The following is a 20,013-nucleotide window of genomic DNA, read 5'->3' as shown; positions in this document are numbered from 1 at the left end:
CCCCATCTGTCATCCTCTCCCACATTTTTTGCTCCATCCCTCGCACTACCAAGTCCCATATAGCTTCCTGCCACTTCCTCATCTCCACCTCAGTATGTCCCTGTGACTCCAGGAACTTTTCTCCGGAAGTATTTGACCTGTAAATGAAATACCATTGGTTTGTATTGTGATGCACAGCATGTAGTTGGGCATCAGTGCATCAGGTATACTCTGATTTGGAAGAGCACAGAAGTGGTACCTGCACACTTGTATCACTGTGTCTGAGTACACCTGAACCCTTGTCCTTTTAATATCTATCTATCTATCTATCTATCTATCTATCTATCTATCTATCTATCTATCTTCATTCTTCTTTGCTTGACTGTATTTGATTTTTCTCAAGTTGTCCTCTCCCTTCACTTTATTTTTCCAACCCTCATCCCTCTGCTTTTCTCCCTGTTTTCCTCCTCTGTGTTCCAATACTAAAGTGAAACAAACAAGAGGGTACTTCACAGATGATTAATTTCACTTTGTTCCTTGCATGTGGGGCAGTGCATGGTTAAAAAAAAAAATCTGGTGTATTTGGACCCCTGAGTCTACAGCAGGTTAATCTTATATATTTTAAATCAGTGGTGTGCTCATTAAAAACCTTCTTGAGTGATTCTTTAACGGATGCTGTCAGGTCAAATTTGGCCTAAGGCGTAGGTTTTTAAAAATGAGCTTTTGGTATTAACATTTTAACACTGAGATGTTGCTAAGACTTACTGGTGGAAGCATTTTTTTAAACAAATAAACTTTGACTTGCAAACCTTGCAAAATAACCACTAGACTCTGAAATGAAATCAACTATAAATAAAATGAGACTGACAAGTCTGTTTTTATTGTCCATGCTGAGAAATACATAAAGGCACAAATAAGGAAAAGTAACTAGGTTTTAAAAATTCTGTTTTAATAACCTAATCTGAAAAAAAAAAAAAACTAATTTTGAATTGATATCTTCACTGTAACACTTTTTCATAGTAATTATGTCTTTCCCCCTTATGGTGACAGTGGGAAAAAAAAATCAATTTTGAAAATACCATGAGTTGATTCTGTTTAAGAAAAGTTAAGAAATTCTCTTAAGTTATGCTGTAATTGTTTTGAAATCCTTTTTTTGTGTATTAAATAGATGCTACTGAAGATTCCCTAAAAATTGCCTGACCCAGACAGTAGTTCTTTTGCATTGCTTTCTGAGTTCTACAATGAGTCGTCTTACATCAGTGTGTAAGCTTCAGGCCAAGCAATGATGTCTTTATGGAAAAAGTAAATAATTAAAACTCAAAGCTCAGTCCTAATCAGTTTAACTAAAAAAAGTTAATGTACCTACTTGCATGAGGTATCCTATCACAAGAACAATTTGTTATTTAAAGCCTGGGAAAAAGCCTTGAGGCCAAAACATTGTCTCTTCATGTAATTTGCTACCTGACTTAAAATAAAATGGGGGGGGGGGGTTTGGAGAAACTTCTGAGAAGTTTGCCACATCCTGAGTCTATTTGAAATAGTACTTTTGAGTTCATTGGGGAAAAAATCCTCATCATTATTAGTGGGATTACCCAGGATTTCCTGCATTTTCTTATGCAAAACTTTTTTCAATTAGAAAAAAGAGAGGGAGAGAGAGAGAGAGTTGTCCAGTTTTTAAGTTCTTATTTTGAGGAGTCCAAAGTGTGTGGCCCTTCTGAGACCTAACTGTGTTTCTTTAATCTATTAGTTTAAGTTTGATGTTGGCAAAATACATGGGCGTATGTAGGGGAAGTACATTTTGCACAACAAGCAGGATTTGTAGGTAGGACTTGAGACCTCAGTCTAATGTGTGTGTTTGTGTGAAGGTCAGAAGAACAAAAAGTTTAGGTTGTATCTGCTTTAAATGTATTAGACTGTTTTATACAAAGATGGCTGTGTGAAAGCTTTTCATGTTAGAAATGGCCAGGAGATTCTGATCTGAGAAGCTGGTTCTGAGTTATAAATAATTATTTTCAAACTAACCCTCCTACTGCATACATGCAGAGAAACATTGAAAAGCACAGAGCTAACGTTCAGCAAACTGCAAAAGGGCCTCCACTTTGAAGTTCTGTTTTATATTTGGATTATGGAAAGAAGCCAAGTACATGTGGAGACAAAGATGGTATAAATATTTCAAGTCTTAATTTTACAGCCAACATAATTAGCAGGCCAGCCAAGAAGCGAGCAACTTATCAGCCTATAGACAGTGGTACCATGCCACTTGCAGAATGCTGAATTTACACTGAGAAAATCAAGAAAGGGGAAGAAGCAGAACTCATCAGAGAGAGCCATGTGACTACCACCGTTCAGTTGTGAGATACAGGGTTGTTTAAGTGACACATGATTCCCTAATTCAGATTCAGATGCTAATTAGCACAGAACCCAACTCATGCAAGATTAAAATGAGGGAAGTGACCATATTATCTGCACTGTATGAAGGAGATGAAGCTACCCTTTGGTTTCTTACAGTAACTGATTTCCTTTCATACACACCCCTCGTCTCCACCTCTTCCTTCTTCAGCAAGGTATCTTTTAGGGCCATTTTTGTGATTCCATTGCATGGCATTTGTTTTTGCTTTGGCTTTTTTAAAGCTTTCTATACCCAGTTCAATTTTGCTGTTCTAGCTTTTTATATTTACTCCTTTTGTTATTCTCATTCCAAACATGCAGAGAGATGATCATTGCTGTTTACACAGGGCCTGATGTAGCTTCTGTTGAAGTCAATGGAAAAACGTCCCCAGTGATTTCAGAGGAAAGTTGCATCAGGCCCATAACACAACAGGCCTGATGCAACACACACAGGGAAAAGATCCTTCTATTAAGAAGCTTACAACTAGTATGTTGTAGTAGTTTTCCTGGGACACCAAGGAGGTGAGAGTGAACTTCATCCACCCAGGCAGGATAGGATGGAATTTTAGTTGTAGGGGAAATATAATCGTCACATTAATCACATGTGGTCTCAAACCAACAAGAAACCAGAGAGGCTCTTATTACACATTAGAAAGATAGATAAATATTTTTTTTTTCCCGATTCAGGTCAGAAGCCCTTCCCCTGTCAAAAATGTGATGTCTTCTTTTCTACCAAATCTAACTGTGAACGCCACCTCTTGCGCAAACATGGAGTTGCCAACTGCTCTCTGAGAAGAAACGGGCTTATCCCCCAGTCTAAAGAAAGTGATGCTGGATCTCATGATAGCACAGGTAGTTCTTTCAGGTTGTTCAGAATAACAAGACAAGTTGTGTTAATTTGTTTGGAGACTGTAGAGAAATGAAGCAAATTCATTGCTGCATGACACAAGGCTTTAGTTAGTTTTCAAAGGGCGGAGCAGTGTTTGTTCAGAAAGGGCAAGCTGATAGGAACAAGGGTAGTGGCAATTATTCAGTAGTTTTTCTGTGTTGACTACATAGGAGAGACCAAACTTAGAGGGAAGCCAAGCAGATGGCTGTGTGAGTCTGTTGCCTGAAAATTATTTAATATGCCTCTGGTTGTAGTTTGCACGGGCGAACCTTCATTGAGAAGTACATACACACTTCGAAGAAACCTTCTATGTCAGGAATCTTTTGAGTAGGTTTCATAAAAGTTGTGTTCTAGCAATGAATTTAAAAGCAGCAGGAGGGATGTGGTTTTGATTAGCCTGTTAATGAAAGTTACAAATCAACCCCATTATACTGAACCCTGATTTAACCAACAGTCAGTTACATCAGGGTGCACCATACCTTCCTTCCATTATTCTGAATTCCCATTTATATGAGGATTTCCAATATCCATGAATTCTTTGATAGATGGCGTTGTACTGTAATGAAGAGAAGAGGGAGGAATCTGCAGGACACTAATTCTGTGCATGCACAGTGGCACAGAATTCCCCCAAGATTAGTGTTGGGGAATGCAGTTACAATACAGTTCCTCCCACACAGCGTAGTCTTGCAGCGAAGACGGGACCAAATTGTCTTTTAATCATATTCCCAAATCATTGTACAGCCTTGGACTTGCAATCTCCTTTCGTTGTCCAAGGTATGTAAAGTGCATAAATGATTAACGCAAATTATATTTTTAAAATACTTTCCATTTCAGTGATATTACCTGGGAGACAGGGATGTTTTAATTCTTCTTCTGGCTCTTAAAAAAGGTGGGTAAATAGTGTAGTCCGGCTAACATGGAAGAAGTTTGCAAGGGCTGTGATTTTAAAGGTTGTAAAGAAGATGGCTGTCATTAGTCAGTGATTATCAGCACCAATGTCACTGGAAAAGGGAAGGAGGGGATGTTTGGATGAGAGTTAGACACAACCACAAGCTAAATCAAAGAGGAAAGCTTTAAGGTGAGATGTAAAGACAGGAAATGCAATTTGAGAGGTCATGTAATATGAAACAAGTGTACAGGAGTTCTCAAAAACCAGGGTGTCATTTATGAATAGGATTCAGAGATAGATAGAGAATCTGTGAAAGTGAGAGAGGATGTGTATGTTCCCACTTCTTAGGTGAGAGAGTAGCTTGTACGCAGCATTCTGAAATGAAGGGAAGCCATAGAGTATAAACGAAGAGGATTGTAATAGTACAGAATAGAAGAGACAAAGTCAGACTTCAGGAGATGAGGGGAGACTTGGTATAAATAAATGTGAAGCCCTAGACCCAGGGAGAGGAAATAACCAGAAACAAAATGTGGGGGGACACAATAAAATATCCATATCTAACATATGAAAGCAGCTTTATTTTACTGTTTCTTGTGACTAAACACTATGCTCTAATTGATGCAGGGAAGGCATGGAATTGGGACTGGGAGTTAGGTAAGAGAGGGCCTCTCTATTCTGTAATACAGAAAGACAGACAAATATGTTCAGAAGGTGGTCCACAGTATGAGAAAGTTGAGAACTACTTCCAGAGGTAACTAGGCAAATATTTACAAATAAGTATATTTAGTATGTTTAGCAGAATCCATCATTGCTTAGAAATCTCCATCTCTGTGATCCATCCGTACGTCTCTCAGGCCCTGTCTACACTAGAGAATTATGATGTTGCAACAACTGTTGCAGCCCCCAGTACATGTCAAATAGATCATTGTTACTTTCTAGCAGGACAGAGGGCTTGAAATTGCAGTCTCTGTGGCCAGCAGGACTCGCATGCATAGCAACTTCAGGTTCCAGATCATAGTTCATGACAAAAGAAGAGCTGCTTAGCACTAGAGTGCATGACAAAGACAAGACCCATGAAGTTTTAAAGCAAGTGCTGTTGCTTAGTAGAGAATCTTGTATAGAAGATATATAATGATAGTTTGTATTAAGCCAGTGGAGTATAAAAACGCTTTCCTGATTAAACAGTGGAATTCATCTTAAAACAGCTGGGAAATTCTTTAGGATTTCTGGTGTATTCAAATACTTATTTCTACTTCTTGGACAAATTAGCAGACTCAGTCTTAAACAGTTTCACTCATGTCAGTCAATAGGACTGTTCACATGAGTAATGACTATTCACTTGAAGAAGGTATTGCAGGATCAGAACCTGTATCAGAAGATAAGCAATATCATGGCATCTGGTTTTTCACCAGTTACTGTATTTAATAACTGTTTTGGGGGGGGAATTGGTGATTTTCCCACATTTATTTCAAGTTGATGGAATTTATTTATTTTAAATAAATTGCACTTGTCCTTTTATGCTTTTCCCTTTAGTTGGAAGGGTTTTAGGAGTATGACTGAAATCCTCAAACATCAACTAGCTGTTTTTAATGTGTATTAGTCTCATTAAAGGTGACTGGATTTAATAGGGGTATCAGTAATATATATTTTGAGTGAATATGAAGAAGAAAAAAAAAACACTTTAGAGCTTTGATATCATAAGCCTCTTGTGATTGGGCAGGTGTTCCCTACTTTGGTGGTGGAACTAGGAAAAGCTGTACCTTGTGTGTATTTAAAACATAAAAAAAACTTACTAAATGGTTCCACCTAGTGGAAGCTGTTCAGATAGTGAAAGAAAATGTGCCATCTTACACACATGAAAGGCGGTGTTCCTTGGGATATCCTAGAAGTTAAGCACCGTGCTGGTGGTGAATGTAGATGGATGCTCTAATATTCTATTTTATTCTATCTTCTCCTTCTGGCAGTGTCAGTTGTTCCTACAGCATTATTTCTAGTGGTTTGCCTACCCCAGTTTTTAAATGTCTTTATGTGACGGGGTTCCTACAGCTTCCTTGGAGACTATTAGACCACTTTCTGATAATAACTACTAATATTAAGGTTACAAAACGTTTTTTCCACTATAACCCCTAGTTTTCATACAATAATAACGCTTCTTCCTGAGCCCCTTCATAACAGAAACTGTTCCTAAAAATATGTGCTGATCCAGATGCAGCCAAAAGTATCACTCCCAATACACACACACACACACACACACACACAGATTTTAATGTATTCCTAGCTTGTATCTGAATTTTGTATCTGAATCTGAAAGGACACCTTAATATGGCGCCTAGCTTTTGAAATGGAAAGCTCTCACAGCTAGACTAGCTATTTCCAGCTCACAAGGTCTTCCCTGCCCCTCACAACTCCTGATTGGCTCTAAGCCCCTCTCTACACACCATTTCTTGACTCCACACACGTAGGGTCACATGCTCAAATTCAATCTGTAATCCACCCACCCTTTTCCTGCATTGAAGAGAATGACAAAGGTGGGTGCATGGTCCCCTGTCCCAAGAGAAATAGGGTAAAGTTTGGTTGTTTTGTTTTTTTAAAAACAAAACAGATATTCCTACTTTTGCACAGCATTTCTAGGTTGCTATAGATCCTCCCCGCCCCATCCCCCTCCATTCCTCTGCACTCCTAACCCCAGTCTCCTCATGCTCTCCATTGTTCTGCCTCCCCTCACTCCATCTCCTGCTTCCCACATTCCTCTTGAGTTCTCATAATTTCCATTCCTGTTCCCTAACACATGCCTGCTGCCCTCACTGCCCCATTCTTGGCACTTCCACATTCTTCTTTTCCCTGCCAGGCCCTCATGAGTGACTAAGGGGTCAGCATCTTCACAGAGACCAGCCTGGCTTCAACCCATTGGTAACAGTGGGAGATAGGATCCCTGTTGCTGAGGGTCAACCTGTGGCTTCAGTCCCATTGACAGTAATAGAATATGGCAGCCATTTTGCGATGGTTCATCATATTTCAAGATCATTGTGACTTGCCTTTACCTCCCTGGGCTAGTACTGGTCTTTGGGGTGGATACAGAGTTTCCTCGCCCCACCCCCTCATTCCCTACATAGTTTTGCTTAGTGATTAACTAGAGCCTGTAGTCAAGACCCTGTCCTGCTCCTCGCTTTTGCCTCGACCTTTGCCTGTCACATAATTAGTGTAGTTAGGTCTTTTCTATTGAGAAGGCAATGGAGGCCCTCCAGGCACTGCGAAACAGGCTGTGTTAAAGAAAAGAAAAAGGCCAAAGATTTGTCTGTTATGTGCCATGACCCTTGCTACTTTGGAAACTGAGAATCCAATTGCCCTTTCAGTACCATATTTTCAAAACTAGGCATTTCAATTAGTTTAACAAAATGTGTGGCTAACAATAGATGCAGCCACCAGGGCCTTGTCTACATTATGGCTTCCACTAATCTCACCCCAGTTCAACTGAACAGCTGTTAGAACCAGTGGGAAACGGTTTTTTTGGTAAACTTTCCCAATGTGGATGTAGCCTGATAATGAGATTCCAGTTCTGCTCCCCTGCCAAAAACTCCACCACAAAACCAGGAGGCTGCTAGCTTTAAATATTACAATATCCAGAAGCATTTTCTGTGAATACCAATTCTAATATATAGGAGAGATTTTGTTAGTATGAGTAGGAGAGCAGTACTAATTTTAGAGTTATGCCATAGCATTTCTATTTGATTTCTCAAATGACTATAGATGTCCGACTCTTTTGTTCACAACTCTTTCTTGTCACTTCCCTTGAAAATCCACTAGATATAAACTGTGTGCTAATATTACCCAAAAAGGGCAAAATATGAATGCAAATTTGTAAGGAACTTCCAGGTGATCTTTGTTTTTTAGAGTCATCTCCCTCCCCAAAATCCCTTATCTGCCAATTTATGGTTAAGTTCTGTGTTTTCACAGGTTGGAATATGAATTCTAGTGAAAACTTTATTGGTCCTTTGTATATTTAACTACCTTTGTAAACCAATCTATTCTGATTTAACAAGTGAGATTGCCTCTTGCTGACAGATCAGGGATGGTATAGATAATGCTTAGTCCTGCCTCAGTGAAGGGGACTGGACTAACCTTTTGAGGTCCCTTCCAGTCCTACATTTCTGTGATTCTGTGGTCCTTCCTACCCCCCCACCAAAATGTATCAGGATTACGCTGTATTAATTGGGTATACACAATTAATGGAAGTTCTGCTTAGCCACAATGTTTCTTTACTTTCTGTTTCTTATCACTGTGAAGGTGTTGTATTACAAAAACCTATTCCAAACTATCAGGAGCATTATAACTATCTTACTATCATCTCTGGTTGCTCTCTTTATATGAAAGAAGCTTATAATAAAAAAATCTAGGCAGTTCTGAGACAAGCTCCATGTGCTGTGTATGTGTCAGCCAGAAAATAATTTTTAAATTTTATCAGCATTTTTAAATCTCTGTAGTTACTAAGAAGCTATTAGACTTGCAGGTAAACACTAAATCCGCTGTTAGTTATGCTGTGTTTTGGCTGCTAGTACATATAGCATGTTAGAGGTCTTTTCAAAATATTAGATCTGTGATAAATATAAAAGATGATGCTGTTCACTTGATGAATGCTAACATCTAGGCCTATATTCATGTTGCAAACAATTGACTAAAGCAAGGAGAGTCACAGCTTTTGGTAATGTGATTTGCCTAGCTTGTGTCCTGAAATCTTAACTAAAAAGAGGCACAATAGCTGCAATTACGTCCCATGTATCGGTCTCAACTTTGGCATCCAAATCTGGTCTGGATTATTTTGCATTTACATATTCACCCTTTATAAAGAATTCAGAAGCTCTCTATCTCCATTTTTCTTTAAAGAAATGAGGGACTATAACGCAAACTGTGTTTTAAGCAATGTTAAGAATGTGACACAAGTTGATAAAAGCAGGGAGCCCTACAGTAGTTGAGGCTGATAACTCATCCTATGTCTGGTTGTTGCAGGGGTCACAAAACAGTGGATGATGTCGCCCATAGCTGCATTTTTGTCTTCATTTGGTGTAGTACCATTTTAATAAATGTGTTCACTATAGAGAACTGAATCCTATACTGGCACAAACTTCCGTGATTTCTGTATGTCGGATGTATATCAATATGACCTATATCTGTGTCTACCCAAATTCGGAATGTAACAATCTTTAACACTTAATTATGCTAATTAATTATATTTGTTTTTATTTTGCAAAGGGGCTCTATAGAAACCACACCTTAAACAGACAGATTAAGTAGTCTCTGAGAATGCATAAAAACTCTCCTGTTTTATAAATAAAAAATAATTGCAGATCTTTGGTATGCATTTATCATAGTATTGCACTTACCTCCCCTTCTTTGGTATCTGAGCATTACTATTTGTTCTCTGTAGTAAGAGTGATTATACTGTGGCTTAATGAAACTGAGACCCAAGAACCCAGTACCTGTATGTTGGAGAAGAAAGTATGTTGTTACAGACTCCTAATGGCCTCATTTTGGGTGTCTGTTATGTTCTCTTCTCAGCTGTACATTTACTGGCCTTGGCAGTAAATAAATTGAATGAATTAGAAGTGATGCTAGTAAGTCTGTGATGCCTTGACAGGATACATAGTTAATTCTGCGTTGATGGAGGATGTCTGACTGACGGAAATTTCCCTCTTTTCCTACAGACAGTCAGTCAGATCTGGAGACTCTAGGTGGGGTGCTGGATCTGACCTCCTGCGAGAGAGAGCAGCCAGAGGAAGAAACGGAGCTACCGGAAAACAAATGCAGTCCCAAACAGGAGCAAAAGGCTGACTCGCCTCAAGGAGAAGAGGATGTACAAGATAAAGCAGATGAGTATGAAGACGGACCAGAGGAAGACTCTGTAAGTAACAAAAGCCTTGACCTCAATTTTGCCAGCAAGCTGATGGACTTTAAGCTGGCAGAGAGTGACCAGAGTGCAGGTAACTGCTCTCAGACTGAAAAGAAACATGCCTGTGATGTTTGTGGGAAAACCTTCAAATTTGCTGGCACTCTTGGACGGCACAAAAAGGCCCATGCTCGTGAGGACAGAAAGGACGAAAAGAGCAGTGAGGATGAAAGCAAGTGTGTTCAGGATGAAGCTGGAGCTCCCCCAAAGCAAGACTCCACTCTTGATCAGGAAGAGCCCCCAATGGACTTACAGGTGCTAGAATCTTCTGTGGACTGTGAGGCAACAGGAAAGGAGAACGAAGAGTGTGAAAGCATCTCTGAGGGAGAGAGCACAGAGAGAAAGTCCTGTGAGAAGAGTGATGATGACAAAAAACCAAAGACTAATGGGGCAAAGAGTACCACAAAGGCAGACAAGAGGAAGAAAGTCTGTACTGTGTGCAACAAGCGGTTTTGGTCTCTACAGGACTTGACACGACACATGAGATCCCATACAGGTAAGTGGAGAACATGAGACAGTATTGCAGGGAGGAGATTGCTGCTTATGGTCAGCATCCTGTGAGCTCTTCAGCCAGTTGGACCTCAGCATGAGCAGGGACTTCTAATTTCTGCTGCACAATGAAACTGTGTTATGAAGCGAGTTTAAGTTTCTGTGGCAACATAAAATGAATTGGAGAGGAATGGGGAGGGAATGGTAAACATGCAAAATCCTTTACATCTGCAGAAAGCTCAGTGGAAATACATGTTAATTATATATTTATCTACCTGGGGGAGGTGCGTATTTGGCTTATGTTTTTTCAAAATTATTTTTCGACTTACGTGGTGCAGAATTTGGAGGTGAGGAGAGAGCGGGGAAACTATTGCAATAGCTCCCTGCCCCCTCCTCTGTGGCTCTGCACCTCTCTTATATTTTATTGCACATTGAAGTATAATGACACTATAAAGGGAATACATCAGAGGATGGGAGTCGGTTTATCATACGATTCTAGAGACCCAACATCTCCATGCCTCCGTGAATCTGTTTGCTCACACTCCTCGATGCGTTTAACTGAGTGAGAGGCAACGCCATGATCAGCTTCCACTCTTTCTCTGAACCTGAACAGAGCGGATGAAATACATTTAGTACAATGCCCTCCAGTGATTTCGTTGTGCAGTTAGCTGTCATGGAATAAATGGGGTTCTGCTTATGCAATAGGATATTGTTCAACATTGCATTACGAGGGAGGATTAGATGACTCTGTCATTTTGATTAGTAAAATCGTAGTCATCCACATATAGAATGGCTGAGCAATAACTATGACCCCAAAGAATTGTGAATCATTCACACCGCTCCAAATGTGTAGAATTCAGGTGTGCTTAATTTCACTTATCAGTAAGCTGAAGTGACATCAGGAAAAGGGACTTCCTTTGTGTGCTGTTTTTTGGCGTAGCTTTTCATTGTCACATATTTTCTGATTAAGCTTGGGTATGTCATATTTAAATTTTAATAAAAGGTGAAGCTTCACTTAAGTAACTACACGAAGACACCTTTAAAAAGCATGTGGGTCCAATTTTTTACCTACCTGAGTAAATAAAGAATGTATTAACTTCTCAGATGCAAAACTGATTTCTGATTGAAGTCTTTAAAAAAAAATAAAACCAAATCTCCATTAGTGTGACTTTTTCCAAAGTGCTGAGCACCCACAAATCCTAGAAGTCAGTGAAAGATCATCACCTTTGAAAATCGGGCTACAAGTCTGAAGGATAAGTGTTGCAGTGAGTTTAGTTTTCACTGCTAGACATGTGGGTTGTGTCACAAGGCAACACATTTTGTCTCATAGTTTGGTCTCATTCTTGTATTTATTTGTCTCCATTGCAAAATCACTACAACATATGATACATCTGTGTTCAAGAAAGCCTTTGGGGAGGGATTCTGAAGTCTAACTTAGCATTTTCTGATGAGCCAAATGGTGCTTTTGTGCTTTCTGAGGGTGCGCTCCTCAACAATCCATGTGTCAGATGCTTTTAATATTTTAATTGTTCCTGAAGTCTTGGCACTGGAGTCTTTCTCCTCATCTCCCCCCCCCCCCCCCCCCCCGGCTTTCTTTAGGTTTTTAACTTTTTCTGTAGTAGTCTTGAATAACTACCTTGAGCAGTACGTGATTTTTTCCTTCAAACGTAATACATTTAACTAGCTTCATTGCTAGTTGTTTCTAAAAAATTGTTTTTGTGACCCAATCCACATTTTCCCCCAACTGGGGACTCTCAATCACTTACATTGACTTTTTTTCCTCTTGCTCGTTCAAATTTATATGTGGCAAAAATCTATGAGATACTTTCTCTTTCTTGAAAGGTTTTCTTTTTAAAGAAGACCTCTCAATAAACAAAAAAGAGGGCTAGGATCAGCATAGCAAGAATATTTTGGGTTAAGACTGAGGTGCATTGGCAGGGCTATGTGGGGAAATTTTGTACAATGCCTGCCTGAAGAATAAAAATAAGATACATGGAAGAGCCATTCCCTCATCTCTAGTCCATTTCTCTTCCAATGCAGGGTGGTCCCTACAGTTTATTTTCTAGTATATTATTGTACAACTTACACTAAATCTGGCTCAATCCATTGCTGTGGGCTCTTCAAATTTATGAGCTAACTCTACGCACTCATATTTTTTAAAAGATCAAGAAGCTATCATATTAGTGGAATCATACCAAACTTGCATAGTTTATTTTCCTTTCTGTTGATCATGGATGCAGGATATGAAGTGCACCAAAGGGCTTGTGCAGCATTAAACAGGACCTGATTCTGAGTTACAGTATCTGTACAGCACTCTGCCAGGTTTTTGTGAAAAAATTTTTGGAAAAAAAAAAGGGGGGGGGGGAAACAACCTTAATTTTTTTTCCTGGTTCCTAACCAGAACTTTTTGAGAGTAAAGTTACTCTCTGCCTCAGAAACCACTTATAAGCTTAGGCACGTTGCAGCTTGGTCTGTATTTGCATAGTGAATCACTATGGGACTCTTATTTTACTTAACAAGAGATGGAGTTTTGCTATATCCGAACTCATTTGTAAGCAGGTTCCATTCTAGTTGGTTTAACAATTTGTATGTAAAATGTTCACCCTTCTATCAGCGACTGAGGAAGAAACGTTTTCTCACATGCTGCTTGGCTTGTTTTTTAAATACTGGTTGCCCAGAAAAATTGGGCCCATCGTCCTCATTCCTTCTATGATCCCCATCCCCTGTGTGCCCAGGCTAGTCCTTACTCTTTTGTGGTAATTTCCATCCTTTTCAGGGGGAAAGAAAGTTGTGCAGTCTGTTTATCCTGCAAAGGAGACTGCTGCCTCGATGCCATTGGCTCAGTTTCACAAACATCTTTGAGTTTCAAAAGACTTTTCTGAACTTCTGGCAGAAAAAGTTGCTCACTTAAGGGCATGGAATTTTAACAGACATGAATTATAGATTCTGAATACAGCATGTCACATTACTAACCCATCTACCCAAATTATGACATAGTCCCTTTAAAAAATACATGTTTCAGCAGATGCCTTTACAGTCCCCAGAGGTTTATGTGATAGCTAAATGTTTAACAATGAATAACGGTATAAGCTGGATGTACTCTCTCGCTACCAGATCCTGCTGACCTTGGGCAAGATTGAAGAATTCTCTAAGACCATTATCTTGTGTTTCAGTAGGGTAGTTGCAGGTAAATTCACTATTAAATAGGCAATTGGGTACACAGGTGGACATACGGTTCAGTATAGTTGTAGTTTTACAGCCAGATTTTGAAACCAGGATTTTAGGTACAGAGTTATTAAATATCAGTTGTTACCGAAGTAGCAAGTCAAGCATTTATTTGTATATGACTTCAATAAAGCCAACACCTGCAAATGTTGGTGCCTAACATTACACACCAAAAAAAAAGCAGCCTGATTATCAGAGGTGCTGTTTACGCAGAAGCTCAGTACCTTTCTGAATCAGGACTCTTTTCTTTAGGAACTTAACTGTTGGCCTTCATACTCAAGTAGCAGGTAGTCATCCAAGTCACGTGAAAGGGAATCCTACAGTAAATGTTGGGACTAAACATTGTTGGGACTAGCCCTGGTGACCCCATTAAAAGGGAGTTGTGACCCACTTTGGGGTCCCAACCCACAGTTCATAGAATCATAGACTTTAAGGTCAGAAGGGACCATTATGATTCTCTAGTCTAACCTCCTGCACAGCGTTGGTCTAGAGCAGTTTTATGTGTTGTACTGTCCTGAAAAGAGAGAGGGAACTGTATTTATAATCTTAGTTACATTTTGGCCTTAATTCTGTCCTAGGAGAGAGACCGTACAAATGTCAGACCTGTGAACGGACCTTCACTCTGAAACACAGCCTGGTTCGTCATCAGCGCATACACCAGAAGGTCAAGAATGCTAGGAACCATGAGAAGGAGAGTGACAAAGAGGAGACCCAGTCTAGGTGTGAAGAAGACAGTGAAAATGAGTCTATCCACAGTGGTACTAACCCCATCTCAGAAAACGAGTGTGACTCAGTTGCAGGCCTTGGTAACCATTCATCTGTCTCTAGAAACCGAAAAGAAAGTCTGGCCAATGGAGCGAAGGATTCCCTTTGCAGAGAGGAGAAAACCCCTGGACGAACAGCCAGTACTTGCCTTGCAGAGTCCAACAAGAATGCACAGAAACAGATCACAAAAGATCAGGAATCTCGGGGTAACTGTGATCACGAGAGTCCATCAGGTTTCATTCAGGACTTGCTGGAGATGCACAACAAAAAATCTCCCATGAATCACATTCTTGCCTCTGCAGATAGTGCACCTCAGCTTTTGGGAGTTGAGTGAATTTCTTACTATGAAATTGGACCCATCCCAGCACACAAACTAAAACCAGCAGAGCAAGGTTTTTGGAATATATTTTGTAAGAGTGACCTTCAGCTGAGGGATAGTATGGCAGACTGGATTCAGTGCCATATGCCTTTCAGTATAATAATGCAAGAGACTACAGTACATACTGATTTGAGTGCCTTACTACTTTATTAGATCTTTTGGTATCATAGGTTTTTTCAAAAAAAAAATTGATTTTTTTGTAATATTTTAATGAATTATTTGGAGAGGACCTTTTTCATTTAAGCATTAATGTTACCCTCTGTATTGGTGTGTGTGTGAGCTTGTTCTTGTATATCTGTTATAGTCGCTGTGTTTGTTCTCTGAGCTGGAAATGGGGGCAGTGGGGTGGGGAAGCCCTTGGATACTACGGCCAATAACTGGAAGAAAATTACATGAATTTCAGATGAGATCGCCAGAGGACACATGTACGAGATGCTGATTTTTCTCAGTATAGACGTTCTTGCATTTGCCATACGATGGAGCATTAATCCAGTTCCAGGTATTAATGACGTGGTGGTTGAAGGTGTTCAAAGTTGGTTAAAGCCAAAACCAGGAAAGACAAAGAGCTTTCAACCTCATAACTTGTTTCCACTTTTCAGCATTAGAAATGGTAATCTAGTTACCATTTAAAGACATTCTTTCTGGCCACTGTGGACTGAGTACACAGAGAAGAGTTACATAGCAACTTAACCTATGGAAATTATGCACCCGCTGTTATATATGTTTGATTTGCTTCAATATATTATTATTATTATTATTATTATTTTATTATTATTTTATAAATTCATCAGTTTGCTAGTCTCTGCAGTCAGCAGAAACGAATGGGCAATATTTGCCCAAGGAGATCTACAGTGCAGCTTGGATCCCCTGTTTAAGCTTTCACCAACTCCCCTCTCATGTTGCAGCTCTTCTACTGTACTTAAATGGAACCCTTCCTCTGACTGGAGAATCAAATGGAGGCCAGCAAGTAATCACCACAAATGTACAGGGGAACATCTCACTAGTGATAGCGTGCCTGCATGGGTGTGTGTGGGGAGGGCCATGAAAAGACTCCCCTTCCCACCTTGAGTGCATGAGGAAGGCACTGCAAATTGCTTCGTTCCGATCACATGACATTTGTTACTAATGAGCAAAGTTATTTAGTCTTCCAGTTGAAAGAGCATGAAAGAAATGCGAGCCTTACCGTGATCTTGCTACCGTCTTTTTCTAAAGCAAGAAAATACTACTGGTAATAAAACTACAAATATAAAACATGTTAAAAATAAATAAAATAAATTTAAAAAAAAAAATCTTTCTTCCTGAGGTTTTGGGGTTGATGCTTGAAGACTAGTGTGTGTTTCTAAATTTCATAATGATAGTTTAACCGCTTTAATGCTGGGGGTTGGGATTTCTCCACAGGCCTCCTGTTGCCTACAACAGGAGATGTTCCCAACCACCAGCATTTATTGGGTTAAGCAAAATGTATCCTACTGTAGCTGTGCATTTTTAGGTATGCTCAGCATTCTGTTGTTCTTGTTGTCCTTCAGTCATGATCTCTGGGACAGACAGAGCCATAGTATTGCCGGAGTCTCACTGTGCACTTCCACCACTTCAGCTCCCTCACCCATACTGTGATCCTCCCTTCCCTTCCCATGCAAAATCACATGTCCTATGTTCATTAGACTTGGAAGAAGGGGGCCTTAAATCCCTCTCCCTCTCTCTCTCTCTCTCTCTCTCTATATATATATATTTCAACAAATTTCTGGAGACTGAAATCCAACTCCCCAGAATTCAAAGGAAGAAAAATGTTCTCAAGTGATGATCTCGCATATAAAATAAGAAAAAAAATGGTTGAGGTATATGTGATTTTTTTTTTTTAAATTAGGGATGTATGAACCAGTTTTGAAATAAGTTACTCCAAACTAATAAAAAATCAGAACCAATGATTCCTTTAAAACTTTACCAGGTGTGTTCTACTTAGTTTAAACCAGTTCACACATCCCTTAATTTTTTTATTACTATTATAATTATAATTATTATTATATTATTTTGGGTATTTTTGGTTTTTTTTGTTTGTTGTTTATTTTTAATTTTGGGGTTTTTTTTGCAGCTCTCCACACTAAACTGCGCAATATTGTGGGGGAGAAGCCATTACTAAACTATATGCTGCAGAACAATGTAGCAAGTAATCAATTCCCAGCAGCCTGCCGGGACATCTGCTAGCAATAATCACTATTGATTTAAAGCTTTATTTAGCCTTTATCTATATCCTAGTAGATTATAAGGTCTTGCCACATTTTATTGACATTTTTATTAGTTGAGTTTGACTGAGAAAACTTTTGTTGTTGTTTTTTCCCCCAATATTAAACTGTGAAATTTATAACATGTTTAAACTATGGGTGAATCTTAGGCTTAGTTTGCATGTTCAGCTAATTTGTCTCTCTTTTTTTTTTTGTTTGTTTGAATCCTTTTATTTTTCCTTTCTCAGGGCTTTTACAAAAAAAAATGGATCTTCTGAAATTCTTTTGTCAGAGTTGCAATGGACTTAACAATGAAATAATTCAATCACTACATTAAGCACTTGACTGTGAAAGCGCAAAAAGAAAAAGAGAACTTATGTTTGTGACTATTCTCAAGTGGCTTTTCGGAGCTATGTGACAGTCTGATTCCATTTTCAGAATGATTCATAATCTTCTCTCCCCTTCTCTGTGTGTGTGTGTGTCTCTCTCTCTCCCTCTCTCTATTCAAGAAGGAAATTTAATCTTAGTGATTTCAGCCCATGCAGGAAACAATAATAAATGTGTAGAATTCATATTTTTTCTAAAGGGAACTTAAACTGCTGCTACAAGTTGTGTACAAGACTGGTTTATGCCACATGAACAGAGAATCACACATTGTTTTGGTACTTCTATTCCTCTCTTTATTCAGTTGTACAGTACTTCCAAATTCAAATTGAAAGTAAACCTGTTCTGTATCAAACCATCTAAGCAATAAAATGTTATATTTAAAAATTATAGGTTGCAAAATGGACACGGCTCTTCTTGTGGGTTTGTTGTAACTTGCTTTTAAGCCTATCTGTGAAGGATTATACACAAACCAGAGTCTGAGTTTACGTGTAGGGATGGTCTTATGGTTCTCCTTTATTGTTGGGCTGTGTTTGAACTAGAGATGGTCAAAAGATTTTGAACATTTTGTTCTGTATTCCAACCAGTTTGGGGAAATCACAGCTTTTGAAAATGGTGGGGGTTTTTTTGGGGGGGGGGATTTTGGCTAAAATATTAATTAAAAGTTGGGGGGGGGATTTTTATGCTAGTTTGCTTGAGCTGGCTTTAGTTTGAACTTCTCTTTCCACCTTTAGACTGCAGCTTCATGATCACATAAGTAAATGGCTTTGTCAGGGGTTGGTGCTGTTCTTAAAAATAATAATAGTATTCTTTATAAATTAAATAGGTGTTCAGTGGCAACTACCATCACAGTTGAATTTTCCACAGAGAATTTTGTGGAGCTGTGAAATCTTCAGGATGTAACAGACAGCTATGTGCAAGTACCTGAGAATGATGCTTTATTTTAGCTTGTCAGTTAAATATGGCCTTCCAACTTGCACTTTGTCTGCCTCCGTATAGAATGCCTTTCACAGGGTTGTGACGACCATCCGGGTTGAGCTCAAGATTCTAGAGCTCAAGGAAATGTAAGGAGTTTTCATATCTGCTTCTTTTTAAATCCCCTCCCTGTGGATGATGGTTCCTGCCTTCTAAACCTGTAAAGTCATGTGTAAGGGAGTCTGTGCTGCTGTGATTTACACCTTTTTGTAGCCTCATATTTAAAACATACCAAATTAAGCTCCCCAGAAACCCCTTTGCTGACGTGTAACTTACACTCCCTTCCATTCCATTTTAATTTGCTCTTGCGACTGCCATGATTTTTTTTTCTGTCCTGGTTCTGCAACAGTTTAGGAGAGAAACCCAATAATAATACTGGGCAATACAGCTACCTACCAAAACCACATTACTTTACTCTTGCTAGTCCCCCCATTGCCACAGTGACACTTGGTTTCTGAAGACCATTTGTAGGGCTGTCAGCTGGTTGGCAGATGTGTGGGGGAAGTGCCAAGAAATTTGGAGCAATTGGTGTTACCTTTATGTGCCAAAAATGCTACCTCTGTGTTCCCTCAGATGTGCATTAAACATTAAGTTTTACACAGATTATTTTGATTCTGTTGACATATGTTTTAAGCAAAACTCCCACAGCGTGGGCAACAGAGCCATCCTGTTTTGGGAAAAACCATGGGGTTTCGGCTTCATTTTTGAGTGCCAACTACATTTATTGTTTTTCCAAGCATTGGGCTTGGGGAAAAGACTGATAGTTTCCCATTCACAGAGCACTGCATGGAATCATTGCTGAGGGTTAAGGGTGCCTCTGCTGGGAAAGGAACCAGACAGGACTACCTTCCTGTGTGGTGGTGTAAAGCACAAAGTTGGCATCTATAGCCGGGGGTGTGGGAATGGGAGGAGATTCTCAAAATGTAGGAGTTGGGTGAAAACCCAGTATTTGCCTCCAGAGTGCAATATGAAATGTTGACTTGGGTTGCTATTGGTAAAAGATGATGGAAACTTAGCCTGGAAATCTCTGGTAAAGAGAAACAAAATATTTTTATTCCTATTTGCCATTATCTCCTTAGTCACATAATAGAGGTAGTTGGGATGTGCACACACAGTACTTGCAGGGAATGGGGAAAGAATAGGAAATGAATAGTGACTGGGACAGATGCATGTGGTCCATTCTGTTTCTTAAGGTTGTACTTCTCATCCTCACGCTGAATTGAAATCCTTACATACACCCTGTTCAGACTCAGGCTGGCAAGACTGAAAGTAAGGAGGCAAAAGACCAGAAGAAACATCCTTCTGACTTCCCTAAAACCTCCAGCTCAGATTAATTTGCTTGCTTTTGTGAAGATCTATGCTTGGGACTCAAAATTGCAGCCAACTTGCTAAGAAAAACAAGCCACTTGTGGAAGCTTCAAGGGATCCTGATTGTTGCAGCTACAACTATCTGGATTCAGGTGAAAACCCGGGGCCCTGCTGGATGCTCTC

General features: G+C 39.4%; 1 protein-coding gene across 7 annotated transcripts in view; it reads left to right on the top strand.

Annotated features, from left to right (window-relative positions):
- Positions 1–16,915, top strand: part of RREB1 (ras responsive element binding protein 1) — a 144,238-nt gene extending 127,323 nt beyond the window's left edge. For 6 of the 7 annotated variants that reach the window (XM_084618191.1, XM_084618196.1, XM_084618190.1 and 3 more), the window contains 3 exons: positions 3,055–3,219; positions 9,845–10,582; positions 14,379–16,915. In XM_084618191.1, the coding sequence (XP_084474317.1) occupies positions 3,055–3,219; positions 9,845–10,582; positions 14,379–14,899 (1,424 nt within the window). In that variant the 3' untranslated portion in view covers positions 14,900–16,915. The remainder of the gene's footprint in view (positions 1–3,054; positions 3,220–9,844; positions 10,583–14,378) is intronic. The other variant, XM_084618192.1, reaches the window with a different exon arrangement.
- The last annotated feature ends 3,098 nt before the right edge of the window (positions 16,916–20,013 follow it).

This window comes from Lepidochelys olivacea (assembly GCF_965140295.1).
Source record: "Lepidochelys olivacea isolate rLepOli2 genome assembly, chromosome: 2".
In the NCBI taxonomy this organism is placed as follows: domain Eukaryota; kingdom Metazoa; phylum Chordata; order Testudines; family Cheloniidae; genus Lepidochelys; species Lepidochelys olivacea.
This window is presented reverse-complemented; position numbering and strand designations above follow the sequence as displayed.